This window comes from Microcaecilia unicolor, chromosome 1, assembly GCF_901765095.1.
Source record: "Microcaecilia unicolor chromosome 1, aMicUni1.1, whole genome shotgun sequence".
Taxonomy (NCBI): domain Eukaryota; kingdom Metazoa; phylum Chordata; class Amphibia; order Gymnophiona; family Siphonopidae; genus Microcaecilia; species Microcaecilia unicolor.
Window position 1 is genome coordinate 102,596,218 of NC_044031.1, and position 19,501 is coordinate 102,615,718.

General features: G+C 47.5%; 1 protein-coding gene across 1 annotated transcript in view; it reads left to right on the forward strand.

Moving 5' to 3' along the window:
• ARMC4 (armadillo repeat containing 4) overlaps positions 1–19,501 on the forward strand; it is a 445,023-nt gene that overhangs the window by 182,084 nt on the left and 243,438 nt on the right. The window contains 2 exon segments of the mRNA XM_030199274.1: positions 1,239–1,388; positions 14,404–14,545. Of these exon segments, the coding sequence (XP_030055134.1) occupies positions 1,239–1,388; positions 14,404–14,545 (292 nt within the window).

The window sequence follows — 19,501 nt, forward strand, 5'->3', positions numbered from 1 at the left end:
GGTCCGTAACTCCTAACGTGGAACCTTGCATGATGTAGCTATAATTCGGGTTCTTTTTTCCCACATGCATCACCTTGCACTTGCTCACATTAAACGTCATCTGCCATTTAGCCGCCCAGTCTCCCAGTCTCGTAAGTTCCTCTTGTAATTTTTCACAATCCTGTCGCGATTTAACAACTTTGAATAACTTTGTGTCATCAGCAAATTTAATTACCTCGCTAGTTACTCCTATCTCTAAATCATTTATAAATAAATTAAAAAGCAGCGGTCCTAGCACAGACCCCTGAGGAACCCCACTAACTACCCTTCTCCATTGTGAATACTGCCCATTTAACCCCACTCTCTGTTTCCTATCCTTCATAGGACATTTCCTCCTATCCCATGACCCTCCAATTTCCTCTGTAGCCTTTCATGAGGTACCTTGTCAAACACCTTTTGGAAATCCAGATACACAATATCAACCGGTTCCCCTTTGTCCCCTTTGTTCCACACCTGTTTCACACCTCCCTGGGCCTCTCTCATTCTTCGTCTTTCCTGTCCCTCATCTTTCTCTTTCATCTCCTTAGCATCCTGCACACTCTTCTCTCCTCTTCCTCACATCCTTTCTGTCTTTCTAATCCTCTCCTCCCCTAATGCCTGGTTTAATGTTCCTTATCCTCATTCAGTCCCCAGAAAACCCTTTCCAGATGACCATGTCTCCTTCCACTCACCCTCAGAAGACTTTTCTTCCATCCTCTTCCCCTAGTCACTTTATGCCCTCCCCTTTCCTGATCTGCTAAGAATTATGGCTGGCCTTCATTGACTTACTCCGTCTGAGGGGCTTGCTGGAGTAGCAGTGGTTCACACAAATCACAGTTCTTTGAACTTCATGGGGTCAGCCTTGCAGTATTTGCTCTGAGAACTGTGGGACCGCTGTATGGCTCATATGGCACCACAAAACTGGTACCTAAAGCCCAGAAAACTGAATCTTTTTGAGGTACCTCTTATACAGGCTGCATAGAGTTCATCTCTGCTTCATTGCCTCTCTGCCATTGCAACTTGCAGGCTGCTTCAGGACTGGAGAATTGAGGGACAGGGGGAGACTTTGACTTTATATGTTATTTATTGTTTCTAGTCAAAGGGCTGGTGTGAAAACTGGAGTAATCAAAACTACATATGTTGATATTTTTAATGGATAGTATTAGACAATGAAAGTAAAACACTAAATTCCAGTAGATTAATAAATTGCTTTTTTGCAGTGTCAAAGTGGAAAGCAAAGGAGAGAAAGATAAAAAGGATAATGGAAAACACGAAACCTCTAAAGATGAAGAGCATCGCAAGTCTTTCAGTCCAGAAAGCAAACATAGAGCTAGTTTGAGCACCTCAACTTCTAGAAAATATTCGAAAAGGTGTGTTTGATTTTATTTAACAATATTATTTTGTAAGGTTTTTTATTTGATAGTTTTACTGAGGAAATGATTTAAGCATAATCTTCCCTTTTTAAAAAACATTCTTGGCACAGATGGAGATTAAAGTTGTATTAAAATATTAACATGTATTGTATAAGCTCTGCTTGGAGTGGAGGAGTAGCCTAATGGTTAGTGCAGCAGCCTGCAAACCAGGGGAACCCAGTTTAATTCCCACTGCAGCACCTTGTGACTCTGGGCAAGTCACTTAACCCTCTCTTGCTGCAGGTACAAAATTAAGTACCTGTTTCCTTGTCATCAACACAGTGGCGTAGCCAGAAGTCAATTTTTGGGTGGGCCAACAGGTTGGATGGGTGGGCACTAGACAGTGGTGTGCTGGTAAATGTTTAACAACAGGCTCTCTCCCTGGTCCACCTCTGCGCCCCCCCCCCCCCCCCCCCCCCCCCCCCCCGTCCACCTGTGCACCTCCCCTCAAAATTGCAGAGTTGCAGAGCTGGCTATAGCCGGGGAGAGAGCCTGGGGGGTGGGGGAGGCAATGCATTACTCTCTCCAGGAAAAAAAACATTAATGATCCCAGGTTCCAATCTAATTCATGTTTAATGTGGGATAAAATGCCATAAATAAGTAAATATAAACTTTTAATGTTGAGCACCTGATTCTCAAAGTGGACATGTTCCAATTATTATAATGAAAATAAAATGATTTTTTTTCTACCTTTGCTGTCTGGTGACTTTCTTTTGCTGATCATACTGGCCCAGTATCTGATTCTGCTGCTATTTGTCCTCTTTACTCCGTTTCCAGGGCTTCCTTTCCATTTATTTCTTTACTTTCCGCCTTTCTTCTTCATTTCTTGCTCTGGGTTCTCCGTAGACTTGACTGTCCAGTGGATCCAGCTTCTGCCTATTTTCTTCATCCATGTGCAATTTTCTCCTCTCTTCCTTTTCCCTCATCTCATCTCCTTCCTCACTCTTCCCTCCCCTCCATCCATGTCCAGCATTTCTTCTCTCTCCCTTCCCTCTCCTCCATCCATATCCAGCAGCCTCCTCTCTCCTGTCCTTCCTTCCATCCATCCATGTCCAGCAACCCTCCTCTGCCCCTGCCCTCCCCTCCATCCACCCATGTCCAGCAACCTTCCTCTCTCCTCTTCCCTCCCCTCCATCCACCCATGTCCAGCAACTCTCCTCTCCTCTCCCCTCCATCCATCCATACCCAGCAATTCTCTTCTCTCCCCTGCCCCTATCAATCCATCCCCAGCAATTCTGTTCTTGCCCTGTCCCCTCCATCCATCCATTCCCAGCAATTCTCCTCTCTCCCCTGCTCCCACCTCCATCCATCCATCATCCCCAGCAATTCTCCTCTCTCCCCTGATCCCCACCTCCATCCATCCATCCATCCCCAGAAATTCTCCTCTCTCTCCTGCCCCCCACCTCCATCCATCCATCCCCAGCAATTCTCCTCTCTCCCCTGACCCCCACCTCCACCCATCCATCCATCCATCATCCCCAGCAATTCTCCTCTCTCACCTGACCCCCACCTCCATCCATCCATCCCCAGAAATTCTCCTCTCTCCCTTGCCCCCCACCTCCATCCATCCATCCATCATCCCCAGCAATTCTCCTCTCTCCCCTGCCCCCCACCTCCATCCATCCATCCATCATCTCCAGCAATTCTCCTCTCTCCCATGACCCCCACCTCCATCCATCCCGTGACTCTCCTCTCTCCCCTCCCGCTCCCGCTCCCATCCATGTGTCCAGCGATTCTCCTTCACCCCCATGCATCCTTCCCTCCCATTCCACCTGCCTGCCCTCTCTCTGACAGCAGCGCTTCCCAGACGCTGCCTACCGCCGCCACGATCTACCTCCTCCCTCTCTGTCTCACTGTCAACAGCAGCGGTAGCGTCGCGATTCAAACACGCTACCTCCTGCTTCTAACCTGGAAGCGTCTCCTCTGCAGAGGAGACGCTTCCGGGTTAGAAGCAGGAGGCAGCGTGTTTGAATCGCGACGCTACCACTGCTGTTGAGAGTGAGACAGAGGGAGGAGGTAGATTGTGGCGGCGGTAGGCAGCGTCTGGGAAGCGCTGCCGTCAGAGAGAACGAGGCAGATGCAGGATCAGCGCTGCCTGCTCCCTCCGCTCCGCTGCTGGGTGGGCCTGAACCCAAACTGGGTGGGCCTAGGCCCATCCAGGCCCACCCGTGGCTAGCCCCTGCATCAACAGCAGATGAATCCATTAACTGATGGGTTGTATCCGCCTACCAGCAGATGGAGATAGAGAACACTGAAAGCACATGGTGTTCCTGGACACCCAACCCCCTCTGCCTTCAGTATATCTCTATCTCCCAGCAGGTGTGGACGTTGCTTTCTCAGCTTCTGGATTTCTGCCTAGGGTGGCTCCTCTGCCTTGCCAGTAGAGCGGGGGGAGTTGTGGCTGGTGGTTCCCACATTAAAGGCATACTTGGTTTTCCCTATCCCTGCCTTACCCCATCCCCCCTCCTCCCAGAGTTCCTCTATGGCTGCCTGCCTCTAACTTTCCTCACAGTAAAAAAAAAAAAAAGAGAGAGGCTTGCTTTCTCAGCGTGGCGATTCCTGAGTCTTTCTTCTGAGCTCCTGGTTCGATGCAGCTTCATCGCAGCTCATTTGACTCAGTCTCCTGAGGTGAGAGTGGTGCACAGCTCCTCCGGGGAGGTTCCCGCTGACAGTGCTCTGTGCGGGGTAAGTTTTGGCGCGAAGATACATAAGTACATAAGTAATGCCATACTGGGAAAAGACCAAGGGTCCATCAAGCCCAGCATCCTGTCCACGACAGCGGCCAATCCAGGCCAAGGGCATCTGGCAAGCTTCCCAAACGTACAAACATTCTATACATGTTATTCCCGGAATTGCGGATTTTTCCCAAGTCCATTTAGTAGCGGTTTATGGACTTGTCCTTTAGGAAACCGTCCAACCCCTTTTAAAACTCTGCTAAGCTAACCGCCTTCTCCACTTTCTCCGGCAACGAATTCCAGAGTTTAATTACACGTTGGGTGAAGAAACATTTTCATCGCATGCCCCCTAGTCCTAGTGTTTTTGGAAAGCGTGAACAGACGCTTCATATCCACCTGTTCCACTCCACTCATTATTTTATATACCTCTATACTGTCTCCCCTCAGCCGTCTCTTCTCCAAGCTGAATAGCCCTAGCCTCCTTAATCTTTCTTCATAGGGAAGTCGTCCCATCCCCGCTATCATTTTAGTCGCCCTGCTCTGCACCTTTTCCAATTCTACTATATCTTTCTTGAGATGCGGTGACCAGAATTGAACACAATACTCAAGGTGCGGTCGCACCATGGAGCGATACAACGGCATTATAACATCCTCACACCTGTTTTCCATACCTTTCCTAATAATACCCAACATTCTATTTGCTTTCCTAGCCGCAGCAGCACACTGAGCAGAAGGTTTCAGTGTATTATCGACGACAACACCCAGATCCCTTTCTTGGTCCGTAACTCCTAACGTGGAACCTTGCATGATGTAGCTATAATTCGGGTTTTTTTTCCCACATGCATCACCTTGCACTTGCTCACATTAAACGTCATCTGCCATTTAGCCGCCCAGTCTCCCAGTCTCGTAAGGTCCTTCTGTAATTTTTCACAATCCTGTCGCGAGTTAAAGACTTTGAATAACTTTGTGTCAACAGCAAATTCAATTACCTCGCTAGTTACTCCCATCTCTAAATCATTTATATATTAAAAAGCAGTGGTCCTAGCACAGACCCCTGAGGAACCCCACTAACTACCCTTCTCCATTGTGAATACTTCCCATTTAACCCCACTCTCTGTTTCCTATCCTTCAACCAGTTTTTAATCCACAATAGGACTTTTCCTCCTATCCCATGACCCTCCAATTTCCTCTGTAGCCTTTCATGAGGTACCTTGTCAAATGCCTTTTGAAAATCCAGATACACAATATCAACCGGCTCCCCTTTGTCCACATGTTTGTTTACTCCTTCAAAGAATTGAAGTAAATTGATCAGGCAAGAATTCCCCACACAAAAGCCGTGCTGACTTGGTCTCAGTAATCCATGTCCTCGGATGTGCTCTGTAATTTTGTTTTTAATAATAGCCTCTACCATTTTCCCCGGCACCGACGTCAGACTCACTGGTCTATAATTTCCAGGATCTCCCTTGGAACCTTTTTAAAAAATGGGCGTTACATTGGCCACCCTCCAATCTTCCGGTACCACGCTCGATTTTAAGGATAAATTGCATATCACTAGCAGTAGCTCCGCAGGCTCATTTTTCAGTTCTATCAGTACTCTAGGGTGAATACCATCCGGTCCAGGAGATTTGCTACTCTTCAGTTTGCTGAACTGCCCCATTACGTCCTCTAGGTTTACCGTGAAGTCATTAAGTTTCTCCGATTTGTCCGCTTGAAATATCATTTCCGACACCGGTATCCCATTTTGTTTTCTGTATTTGATGGCTGCTGAAGGGGTTAAGCGCTGCTCCCACTGTGGGAAACGCAGATCAGCAGCAGGGCTTTGCAGCACACGCTGCCTAGATGCTAATGCTGGCATGAGCATGGCAGGTGGTGATTCTTACTGCCCGATGGAGTTGGCAGCGGCCGCCATCTTGGAGGCGCTGCGTGACTCGACCCTCCTGGTGGAGGGAGGGGTCGCTTTGAAAAATATGCAGGACCGGCGGCTGTAATCTGCGCTGAAGTGGTCCTTTGAAATCTCGGGCCTTTCCTTACGGGTGGCTATTTGCAGTTCCTATGCAGCCCGGGCCTGCCTTTCCTCGTTGCAGCAGGTGGTTGAGCAGCCCGCCAATGGAGCAGGTTCCCTCGCTGAGGTCGGCCCGCATATGGAGTCTGCCCTGTCTTTTTTGGCTGATGCCCTTTATGATCTGGTCAGAGCTTCGGCTAAGCAGATGTCTGTGGCGGTTGCTGCCCGCCGCCTTCTTTGGCTCCGGCATTGGGCAGCTGACATGGCCTCTAAACAAAGGCTGGTGAGGTTACCCTTTTGGGGCCTGCTTTTATTTGGGGAGGATTTGGAGAAGATTGTTTAGGACCTAGGGGAATCTAAGTCCCAACGGTTGCCTGAGGATAGGCCGAGGCCTTCTTCCAAAAGTCCTTCTTTTCCCTCCTCTTCCAGGCCACGTTTTTGCAAAGCTCACAGGTATTGCCCGGGGCGCTCTGCGGGGTTTGGTCAACGTACCCATTTCCAGCAGAGGAACTCCTTTCATTCGGACAAACGCGCGGCGGCGTCCGGGCAACGTCCAGGAGTTCAGGGGCATCCTCCAAAATGATGGTACGCCGGTCTACTCATTGGTTCCCGCAGTAGGGGGTTGTCTCTCCCTCTTTCTCGAGGAGTGGACCGAGATTACTTCGGATCAGTGGGTCCTGGATCTGATCAGAGAAGGTTACCGACTAGAATTTGCTGCCCCTGTGGAAGACGCGTTTCTGGAGTCCCGATGTGGCACTGCCGCCAAGCGGGCGGCGGTAAACGAGACCTTGCAGGTGTTGCTGAAGCTCGGAGCGGTGGTTCCGGTTCCTCCCGCTGAACGCAGCTGCGGTCGCTACTCCATCTATTTTGTGGTGCCTTGAAAAGGCGGGTCATTCAGACCTATCCTCGACTTACGCAGAGTCAACGAGGCCTTAGGAGTGCGACACTTCCGCATGGAAACCCTGCGCTCCGTCATTGCAGCAGTACAGCCAGGAGAGTTTCTCAAGTCACTGGACCTCAAGGAATCGTACTTGCATATTCCCATCTGGCCGCCGCATCAGTGGTTTCTCCGGTTTACGGTATTGAGCCAACATTTCCAGTTTCGTGCCTTGCCTTTTGGCCTGGCAACTGCCCCTTGGACTTTTTCCAAGGTGATGGTAGTGGTGGCTGCCTTTCTCAGGTGAGAGGGTATCAGAGTTCACCCTTGTCTCCACGACTGGCTCATCAGAGCGGATTCGGCAGATGAACGTCGACTTGCCACAACCAGAGTTGTTACAGTTCTTCAGACTCTGGGCTGGGTATTCAATATGCCCAAAAGTCACCTGATACCCTCTCAGTCTCTCGAGTATTTGGGGGTCCGGTTTGACATGGCTTTGGGGTTCGTTTTTCTTCTCGATAGCAGGAGGCTCAAGCTTCAGAATCAAGTCCGCCTGCTCCTGCGAATGCCTCGCCCTCGAGCTTGGGACTGTGTTCAGCTCCTGGGATCGATGACAGCCACCATAGAGGTGATTCCCTGGGCAAGAGCTCACATGAGGCCGCTGCAGCTTGTTTTGCTTCAGCAATGGTCTTTGATTTCCCAGGAATACCAACGCAGACTAAGGTGGCTTCCTGCGGCCCAGCACAGTATGGATTGGTAGCTTTCCGACAGCATGCTTTTTGGTGTCTGGTGATAACGGATGCCAGCCTTTCGGGCTAGAGTGCTCATTGCCTGGGATGCTGTGCTCAGGGTCTGTGGTCCACCGCGGAAGCGGGATGGTCCATCATTCGCTTGGAACTGAGAGCGATCTTCCAGGCTCTTCTGGCCTTCCACAGGATGCTGAAGAGTCTTCCTGTCCGAGTTCTGACGGACAACATGACAGCAGTGGCCTACATCAATCGTCAGGGCGGCACTCAGAGCAGGGCCCTGGTTGCGGAGGCGTCTCAGATCTGCAACTGGGCCGCGCGCAACCTAGAGCTGCTGTCCACGGCTCACATAGCCGGTCAGAGCAACGTACAAGCCGATTTCCTCAGCAGACGTCAAATCGACCAGGCGGAATAGGAACTGGCAGAAGAAGTTTCTCTTCAGATTTGTGCCAAATGGGGGACTCCAGGCTTGGACTTCATGGCGTCAAGCGTAAATGCCAAAGTCCCTCGCTTTTTCAGCAGAAGGAGAGATCCTCGCTCGGCGGGGTTGGATGCTCTGGCTCAACCTTGGCCCTCGGGTCTCCTGTATGTGTTCCTTCTTTGGCCCTTGATAGGGCGAGTACTACTTCGGATTCGCCTGCAATGAGGATTGGTGATTCTCATCACCCTGGATTGGCCAAGGCGTCCGTGGTACGCGGATCTCCGGCGGATGCGCCTCTTCCTTTGCCTTAGGTGCTGAACTTGTATGTTCAGGGTCCGGTGACTATGGAAGATCCTTGCCGCTTTGGTCTTACGGCCTGGCTCTTGAGAGGGCAAAATTGAGGGACAAGGGCTATTCTAATAAGGTTATTGGGACGCTCTTGCAGGCTTGCACGCGGTCTACCTCTGTGACATGCTCGGCTCTGGCGCACTGTTGAAGCGTGGTGTACTCCAAAGTCTATCTCGCCGACTCTAGTGACATTCTTGCTCTTGCTGGACCTTTTGCAGGACGGGCTACGAAAGGGCCTGGCCTACAGTTCCCTTCGAGTTCAAGTGGCTGCGTTGGCCTGCTTCCGGGGGAAAGTCTCCGGCTTGTCCCTTGCTGCTCATCCGGATATTGTCTGATTTCTCAGAGTGGCGCTTCATCTCCGTCCTCCTTTGCGGTCGCCTTCTCCAGCTTGGAACCTGAGGCTCATGTTGAAGGCGCTCCAGCAATCTCTGTTTGAGCCTCTTAAACGGGCTTCTGAGAAGGATGTGACTCTCAAGACAGTTTGTTTTGTGGCAATGACGTCAGCAAGAAGAGTGTCTGAGCTTCAGGCTTTTTCCTGTCGGGATCCTTTTCTACAGTTCTCGGAATTCGGGGTAACTGTTTGTATGGTGCCTTCCTTTCTGCCTAAGGTGGTTTCAGCTTTTCACCTCAACCAGCCCATTTTTCTTCCTTCCTTCTGTAAGGAGGAGTTTCCGGACTCCTTTGGGCAATTGCGCCTTTTGGATGTCCTCAGGGCTCTGTGGTAGTATCTGCAGATGTCAAATGAGTTTAGGAATTCTGATCATTTATTTGTTCTTTTGGCAGGTCCCCGACAGGGGTTTCTGACGTCTAAGGCCACTATAGGCTGCTGGCTTAAGGAACTCATTTTTTCTGCTTATTTGCTTTCAGGACGGTTGCCACCTGAAGTGTTTAAAGCGTACTCTATGAGGGCAATGTCCTCTTCGTGGGCTGAAACAGGTGTCTTTTCTCTTTAGGAGATCTGTCGTGCGGCTACCTGGGCTTCTCATCTCTTTTTTGTGCGGCATTACAGGCTGGATGTGGCAGCGCAGCAGGATGCGCATTTTGGGGCGCAAGTGCTTGCTCACGGAGTTGCCTGTTCCCACCCTACTTAGGGAGTGCTTTGGTACATCCCATCAGTTAATGGATTCATCTGCTGTTGATGACAAGGAAGGGAAAATTAGGTTCTTACCTTGATAATTTTCTTTCCTTTAGTCACAGCAGATGAATCCATGATCCCTCCCTGTCTGACTTTAGTTTTTGTACAGATGTTGCATACAGACATTGTGCCTCATCAGGAGTACTTGAAGACAAGCTATCAGAGTTTCTACATGCTGTTTTTATTGCAGGAGGTTGATAACGTCCCTCCTTTGTTTGGTTATTGCTCCAGTTCTTGGGCGTTTGTTCTCTGTGAGGAAAGTTTATGTTACTTTGCCTTTCCTATTCACTCTGCTTTGAAAATTTTATATACTGAAGGCAGAGGGGGCTGGGCGTCCAGGAACACCATGTGCTTTCAGTGTTCTCTATCTCCACCTGCTGGTAGGCGGATACAACCCATCAGTTAATGGATTCATCTGCTGTGACTAAAGGAAAGAAAATTATCAAGGTAAGAACCTAATTTTCCCATATAATATGTAAATTGCTTTGATTGTAACTACAGAAAGGTGGTTTATCAAATTCCATTCCCTATTTAAATTTCCTGTATGCATTACATAGAACCAGAACATTTTCAGCCTACTTTTAAGTTTCAAATGTCAGCATGTGCAAAAGAGTGTCAAACACTTTGGGGTCCTTTTACAAAGGCACGCTAGTGTTTTTAGCGAGCGCTAATAAGGGCACGCTAAATGCTAGAGACACCCATAGGAATGAGTGTCTCTAGCATTTAGCGTGCGCTAAAAACCCATATAAATGAAAATTTTCAGATCATTCTCTTGAAATTAGAAGTGTCATAGGTTAGCGAGTGTTTTTTTCACAGAGCCAGAAAACTGTACCCAGAATTTCCCAGGAATATTCTCTAGTTATTTAGATGGCAGTTCTCCCTACAGCGCTTGTAGGGACTTTTTAACCACGGGACTGCAGAGACTTGCTAGTTTATTTTCAAATAGAAACTGCTCACACATGACTTAATGCATGATCTTTGCAAACGCTTCAAAGCAGACAGAATCAATGTAGGCAAATACAAAACCTATGTTTTTTATTGACCTGCATTTTCAATGGAAAACTCTGTGGACCTGCAAATTCACTGCTGAGGCTGAAAATTACTCTCTTTATAGTTGTTCACTTACAGTTTGTAAGGAAATAGAAAAGTAGCTATCACAGTAATAGCTTAGCTATGAAAAGTAAATTGCATGAGGAATGTGGATTTATATTGCATTTGAAAAGTTGATTCAGCATTTAGGCTCCCAGGGATCCTTTTAATAAGTTGTGGTAAGTGCTACCGAATGCTTACTGCAGCATAAAAAGGCTTACTGTAGGACAATCTAAGGCATCCTGCGGTGTTCCTGATCTGCACACATAAACTGCTTTCAAAAAATATTTTTAATTTTATTGTTGAGGGAGCATTTCTGTGCTAATCAGTTAGTGCAGCTACATTACCGCATGCTAACTAATTAGCTTGGGATTATCGTGTGAGCCCTTAACACCTACAAAATAAGTGTCAGTAAGGGCTTACATGTTAATTTTTTTAATTGGATGAGCATTAATGTCAGCATTAGCGTATGGCCTTAATCGAAAAAATTGAAAATTTTACTCCTGCAGTAAAATGGCTTTAGCACTCAGGACATACACTAAGGGCCCCCTTTACAAAGTGGTAGTACACGTAATGCTGCTTTGCTGTTTGCCAATCTGGCACTACCGCAGGAGCCCAGCAGTAGTGCATGCCCCCAAAACACACCATTTCTGGCGCTGAAAAAATAGTTTTATTTTTTGAGCACCAGGGGCTTACCCATTGGTAATTGGGCAGCCTCACGTTCTGTCCAGTTACTGCCATGTTAGCGTGGGAGCTGGTAAAGGGCCCCCCCCCCGGAAATGACTGTGGTAAAAGGGGGCCTCGGCATGTGGCAAATCCACACATCGATTTTACTGCAGGGCCCCTTTTACCACAGCTTTGTAAAAGGGACCCTAAGGCCACTTTTTACTACAGTTTAGTAAAAGGGCTCCTTAGTTACTAAAGGTCAGAAGGTTTTGCAGGCACCATGTGTTAGTTACCAAACTTTATGCATGGTAATGCCAAAACCTCCGCATTAATTATTGGAGTCATTTCTAACATTTTCGGGGGAATTTTTGAAAGAGAAGGGCGCCCATCTTTCGACACAAATCGAGAGATGGGCGTCCTTCTCTCAGGGTCGCCCAAATCGGCATAATCGAAAGCCGATTTTGGGCGCCCTCAACTGCTTTCCGTCACGGGGACGACCAAAGTTCATGGGGCTTCAGCACCGTACTAAAGGCGGGACTGGGGCATGATTAAGAGATGGGCGTCCTCGGCCGATAATGGAAAAAAGAAGGGCGTCCCTGACGGACATTTGGCCAACTTTACTTGGTCCCTCTTTTTTCACGACCAAGCCTCGAAAAGGTGCCTGAACTGACCAGATAACCACCGGAGGGAATCGGGGATGACCTCCCCTTATTCCCCCAGTGGTCACTAACCCCCTCCCACCCCCAAAAAATTTTTTAAACATTTTTTGCCAGCCTCTATGCCAGCCTCAAATGTCATACCCAGCTTCATCACAGCAGTATGCAGGTCCCTGGAGCAGTTTTTAGTGGGTGCAGTGCACTTCAGGCAGGCGGACCCAGGCCCATCCCCCCCTACCTGTTACACTTGTGGTGGTAAATGTGAGCCCTTCAAAACCCACCACAAACCCACTGTACCCACATGTAGGTGCCCTCCTTCACGCCTTAGGGCTATGGTAGTGGTGTACAGTTGTGGGGAGTGGGTTATGGGGGGGTTGGGGGGCTCAGCACCGAAGGTAAGGGAGCTATGCACCTGGGAGCAATTTGTGAAGTCCACTGCAGTGCCCCCTAGGGTGCTCGGGTGGTGTCCTGGCATGTGAGGGGGACCAGTGCAGTACGAATGCTGGCTCCTCCCATGAGCAAATGCCTTGGATTTGGTCGTTTTTGAGATGGGCGTCCTCAGTTTCCATTATGGCCGAAAACCGGGGACGACCATCTCTAAGGTCGACCTAAATGTTGAGATTTGGGCGTCCCCGACCATATTATCGAAACAAAAGATGAACGCACATCTTGTTTCGATAATGCTAGTTTCCCCGCCCCTTCGCCGGAACGTCCTTAGAGATGGGCGCCCTTAGAGATGGTCGTCCCCGTTCGAAAATGCCCCTCTTTGCCATTTAATTAACATGGAAATCGTTCTTTACTGTGTATTAACTGAATGCCCAAATACATTATTCGTATTTGGCCAAGTAACTATTTGAATTTGAATGTGAATACTCCGAATACTACTGAAATAAACATTTAAAGCTCTGATTTCATGTTGCTTCTTTTATTATTTGTTATGTTAAAAGCTCAGTGCTCATTATTTGTATCCAGTATTGATTTGATTGCTTTGAATACATTATTTGTATTTGGCCGAATAGTGATTTATTTATTTATTTTATTTTATTTACATTTGTACCCCGCGCTTTCCCACTCATGGCAGGCTCAATTCAAATATGAATAATCCAGGGCTCTATTATTTTAAATCATACTGAAATAAACACTTGATCTCTGATTTCACGTTGCTTCTTTATTTGTTATGTTAAAGCTCAATGTCCATTATTCGTATTTGATATTCGGCTGAATAGTAAAATATGCAGTTCAGTACAGCTCTAACTCTTGCAAATTATGTTATTTGTGAACAGGTGGTCACTACCTGTTAATAGGCATATTTGCTCCCCTCCAAAAAAGAGGACACATGCCCCGCCCCGCCCCGCCACACCCTTCCCCACCCCATTTCATACCCCATCCCACCCCATGTCACATACTGCCCCACCCCTTTCACCCCCCCTCCCCCCGGTCACACATCCACACATCCCTAAGGGTGTCCTATTTTCCCCTCTCCTTACCTTACTATACTGCCCTGGTGGTCTAGTGACCTCTTCGGGGCAGGAAAGAGCCCTTCTTTCTTGCCCGGAGTGCCTGCAATACTGTTCCTTGCTGAATCCGGTCCTGGCACCAATTCAAAATGACCACCGAGAGTTGAAGCGGCCTTGCGAGACTTCAACTCTCGGCAGCCATTTTGAATTGGCGCCAGGACCGTCAGCAAAGAACAGTATGCAGGGTGCTCCGGGCAGGAAAGAAGGGGCACTTTCCTGCCCCGAAGAGGTCACTAACCACCAGGGCAGTATAGTAGGGTAAGGGGAGTGGAGGATAGGACACCACCAGGTCCACCAGCCTGCCTGTTTGTCCGGAAATCCGGACAAACCGGCAGGCTGGCAAAACTCGCTCGGTTGCCCGGCCATGTCCTCAAAAAGAGGACATGTCTGGGTAAAACCGGACATATGGTAACCCTACCTATGCATCAACTGTAAGAGACATTTCCCAACCATTCCATGCCCCCTTCCACATTAAGGGCCCTGTTTACTAAGCTGCGCTAAGGATGCGCTAGCATTTTTAGTGTGCGCTAATAGCACTTGCTAAACGCTAAGTTGCCCATAGGAACATATGGGCAACTCTAGCATTTAGCGTGCACTAAAAATGCTAGCGCATCTTAGTAAACAGGGTCCCAGGTGTTTAACACAAGAGTTACTGTATGCTGTTAGGATGCTGCATTAATAGATAATCAACTTAGTAAATAGGGGCCTTAATATAAGAGGTTTAGATTGGCATGTTCCATATCTTGTAAGCACAGTATTAATAAAACTGTTTCTGTTCAAAATTATTTTTTATTTATTTATGTGTTTATTTTTTTGCTGTTTATCATTTTACTGCTCTTAGAGCTTCTGGAAAGTCTGAAGAATTTAGTGAAAGCTCTACAGACAGTGAGGAAGATGAAGAGCAGCCTGAATGGCATCAGGAAACAAACACTGATTTGCCATCCGAATACTGGCAAATTCAGAAACTAGTGAAATATTTAAAGGTAAGAAAAATAGAAAATATTTTTTTCTGGAAACTGTCTCTTTTCAAAGAAAATGAAGGGATTGATATTCAAAATAATTAAGCTGGCAGGAGTGGCTTCTGCTTGCTTAAATCATGCTCTGTGGGCTATCTGCAAATATTTAGTGTCTCTTAACCGTTCAGTGCCACAGGATATCCCCAGAGACTGCAGATGTCAAGTCTAGGAAGAGTCTGGGTGGTCCAACAGCAGAGTCGAGGAGGTGCCAACAGTTAGGTGGACATGGATCATATTTGGTGCTGGTACCAGCGTAACTTAGAAGCCAGATAGGACTGCATATAAAGCAGTCCTAACTTTCACCACTTAGTTATGCGAGTGCTGGCACTGAATATTGGCTGGTACCTGCATAACTTCAAGGCCGCCGATCAAATATCTCCCCCCTTTCAGGCCCCCCTGTTCCAGTCTCCCTCCCTCCTGACTCCCCCCCCCCCCCCAAAAAAAATAGCACTGACACCTCTCCCTTCCAACTCCCCAGAACAACATTAAAAAAAAAATGCTGACTGCCACCAGCTGAATGGTGAATGTTCTGTGTACGTTGATATGTTTCAGTGTACACCATGCTTCATATACAAAACAGATGACTGATTTTGTCTTTGCTTTTAACACACATTCACTCAAAAAAAACTCTTTCAAAACATCAGCTTGAAGTACTTAACAATCAATAAACCACTTGTGGAGTACAATAAATTTGGAAGGGAAAAAGCCTCAGTACCCTCACCCAGTCGCGTAGCCAAGGGTGGGCTTGGGTGGGCCCAGGCCCACCCACTTTGGGTTCAGGCCCACCCAGTAGCAGCATACCTATGATGTGGCTGGCAGGGATCCCCAAGCCCACCCAGCTGAAAACTCCCAACAAGTGTCCCTCCTGTATACCTTGTAAGTAGCAGATCTTCGCCTGCACTGAGCAGTGACATACATACTGCTTGCACCGGCCCCACAGCCTTCCCTCTGATGTATTTCTGCCTAGGCAGAAACAGGAAGTTGCATCAGAGGGAAGGGTGTGGGACCAACACAAGCAGTGTGTATTAGTTGCTGCTCGCTGCTGGTGAAAATCTGCTATTTAAAAGGTATACGGGAGAGGGGGGATGTTTGAGAGACCATATGGCATGCAGGCGAGAGAAGGAGAGACCAAATCACCTGTGGGACAGGGCGAGGTTCTTCTGCCCACCCACCTTGGGCCCAGGCCCACCCAAAATTGAGTGTCTGGCTACGCCCCTGCCCTCACCTCCACCCTTTTAAACTTACAAGGTGGCAGGACTTAACAAAAAGTCAATTCTCATCACAGGCATAAAACACTTCCAAAAATCAAATGTTAAAACTCCACTCATGTTCAATTGCACTGAATCCATAAAACTAATATGCCCAGCTGGAAAAGATGAACTGATGGATCAAGATGGCATCGGGAGCAGACGCTTGAACGCGTTGCTCCTTCCTTAACATTGAAACTGGTTGACGCTTTCATCGGACTCAGCTGATTTTCAGTATGGGAAAACGGAAAGGAGCTCCAAGGATTTTTCCTCCAGCCTTGGGAGCTCCGTGGAGTCTAATTCACACTGCTCTGGCAGGAACAGTGACGCGCCATGCTGAAACAATGGCCCCTGCTACGGGAGGACTGCCGAGGGATTTGGCAGACCTTAGCTTGGATCAGGTCTTGCTGATCCCGGAACAGAGGCCAATCCCCCCCCCCCCCCCCTGCAACCCAGAAGTGAGCTCACAGTACCTATGGGCGAAGGTTCCCCTTCCAAAGTGGTTTCAGGGAACACTTTTCAAGGAGGGATTGCAGAGTTGGAGCCTAATGGAGCCTGTTTGGCAGTGGAGAGATCTGGTCTGCGAGAAGCTGGAGGACGTTCCTTCTGAAAGTAACATACTGGAGCTAGGGGAGGTTAAGAAACTGGCTATAGTGACTTTGGATACTCTTTGGTAGACTTTCAGAGCCATTGACACCAACCTAAAATAGGCAATGTTAGAAATTAAGTTGGATTATGGGACTATCTCTTCCAGGGTGGAGAAACAAGGAGATTTGTTAACCTCATAGGGGAAACAACTGAAGAAACAGGCAGAACTGGCTGAAGTGAAACAACTAGAGCTAACACTAATAAAGGAAAGATCCTTAATAGGAAGTTAGAGTACATGGAAAACCAATCTGAGGTTTTTAAATTTTCCTTATTTCACCTATGGAAATGGTGTGGAGATATTTTCAAGATGTTCTGCAAACACCATCTGAAACTATTCCTCCATTAGTAAGAACTCAATATTTGACTTTGGAAGGAAAACCTGGTAGTTCTACTCCTGTTGGTGTAAAGGGTGAGAGGCCAGAAGAAAGCTGACCCAGATGTTTAGGCAGGCAGCCACACAAATGGGCAGTGGCCCAGCATGGCAAAAAAAGAGGTCTTGGGGGGAGGAGGACAAGCAGGTAGGAGTGGGTAGGTTAGATATAAAGAGGGGAGAGGTGAGTTAGGAAAGACGGGGGGAGGAGGCAGGAACAGAAGGGGGAGGTCCAGGAGACAGGAAAAGGAATGGCTAGTGGAGGCAGCAAGAGTAGAAATCACCATTTTGCCCTGCTGCTTTAGCAGTTCAACAGCTCACCACATTTCTCTGTGCTGAGAGGTTCAAACACCATCCCTATGCTCACAACCTTCCTGGGGTCAGCTTGACTCATTAATGGCCTTGTCTGGCCCCTGCTCCTGAGGATCTCTATAGTCTCCTGGGCATGCCCGCTGAAATCAGTCCTCTCCTGTGGGCCTGCAATGGCATGCTAGTTGGCCTTGGCCACTGGTGACATGTGGGGCATGATACTTAAAATGGGCCCCTTATCTTTCGACTTTTCTCTGCTGCTGGAGCCTGGGTTGGTACGCAGGCTGAATTGGGCCACCGGTAGTCTGCCCATATTGGGCCTTCAGGTCTCTGGAGATCCCGAGGATTTGTGCTGGGGGGCCCTCTGGCACCAGCCACTTTCAATTTGGGTGTGCCGAGTGGTGTGCTGAGGACAAGACTGAACTTTTTTCACAGTGTCAATATTTTGATGTCAGACACAGCTTTTAAAAGGATGTGTTGCCATTAGCATCTGGCTTGGTTGTGGGGGGTAGGAAATTACTTCTTGTGTTGCAACTAGTGGAGGTAAGCTATGACCCTGGGCGGAACAACACAAAAGAAGAAATAGGGTGATTTTGGATATGCAACCTCTATTCCTGGGTCGCATGGCATACTTTCAGCTTACACATTGTGTATTCGATGCAACTGTTCATACCTTGTATTTGTTCATACTGGAATCAGCCAACACCGTTTACGGTACATGTAAGCCACATTGAGCCTGCAAAAAGGTGGGAAAATGTGGGATACAAATAAAATAAAATAAATAAACATCCTAATTATTGGTAACCATATTCAGCATGTGTCTCCTATTGTGAAGTCAGATCAACAGTAGGTTTTATTCTTAATGGGTGCCATATGATTAATTAATTAACAACCTGCATAAGTAATTATTAACCTGTTTTTTTGTGTTTTACACGGAAAGTAGTGTTGCAATGGTGTGGAAAAACCAAGGCAGATGCTAGGCTGGCTAGTATGGCCTGGGTCATAGATATGGCAGTACAAGGGCTCCTATGGAAATTCAGGTAAGTTCTTCTGTGGTTTTACGTCCCAGAAACGCCCAAGAAAGATCATGGTTCTCCGTGAACCACGTCTCCGTGACCACCACTAAATTCAAAGTGGCTTCTACCATTACTGCCTCTGGATCCAGCCATTTGTTTCCCATATCACAGGCATTGGTATACAAGGCTCTCCACATATTACTGTTTTTTCCCTTACATTCCCGAGAGTTGTTAATGGCTTCGGGTCTTTTCTCAACATATTGAGTAATTGAGGCAGACTGGAGGGACAGTTCTGGTCTTGTCTGCAGTCACTTACTATGTTGGTACAATATGACGTATTAGGGCCCAAAGAAGTTTCCAATTATGTTATGCGCTTTGTAGGTATCCAGAGGTACTTAGCTGTCAGAACACTACTAAATAGCAATTATTCTGGACTCCTGTCTAGGGGAGCGTACCTCTTTAGTATCCCAATGACAAGCTAGCTGTGCTGGAAAAAGGAACAATGCCACAGATGGATTATATTATTATGTATTAAGTAAAGAAATATATATAAGTAGTTCTTCAGCAAAATGCCAAGCAAAATACAAAATACTTGCTATAAAAATAGATTATCACCAAAATAGATAGTGAAATATGATTATCCTAATGGACTAACTAAATGAGTGATTATACAACCAATCATAAAACTGATATCCTAATGATTAGCATTAGAAGTTGCACCACACATCTTATGCAAAATACCGTTAGCAGCTAAATTCATAGACCATAAGCCATGACATAAAACCCATCTGTCACAGACAAAGCAAAGAACTAATTATCCCCATACCATAGGAAGTAAATCTTATCTCACCCTGCAGTCTGTAGCAGACTTCCAATGGTAGAAACGGAATCCTCTTCTTAGACTCGAGCTGAATTCTCAGCGAGTCTCTGGGTCAAGGGATTAAGTCCGAGATCTGTCTTCTGGACACAGATTCCACAGTCATAAGTAAGGCCATAAACTGTAGCTAAGCGAACCTTGTGAATTTGTTACAAGGTGTGCAGTTCACTGGTGTTTAGGACAAACAGTCTCTTGCTCTTACGAGCCTTCTATCCACCTGCCAGTCTTCCGGTCGTCTACCTTCTTCTTTCTTCAGTCCAAACTTTTGGTATCCCACGGTCAGGTGATCTGTGGGCCAATCACAGATGGTGTAATCATGTCCAGCCAGCTTCATGGTCAAGAAGCAAGCCTTTGTTCTAACAAGCAAACCTCCCCGTCTGCTCAGATAGTCCTGGAGCCATGTATGACTCTCTCCTCCAATCTTCCCAGGAGATAGCAGCCAGTTTGCAACACAGA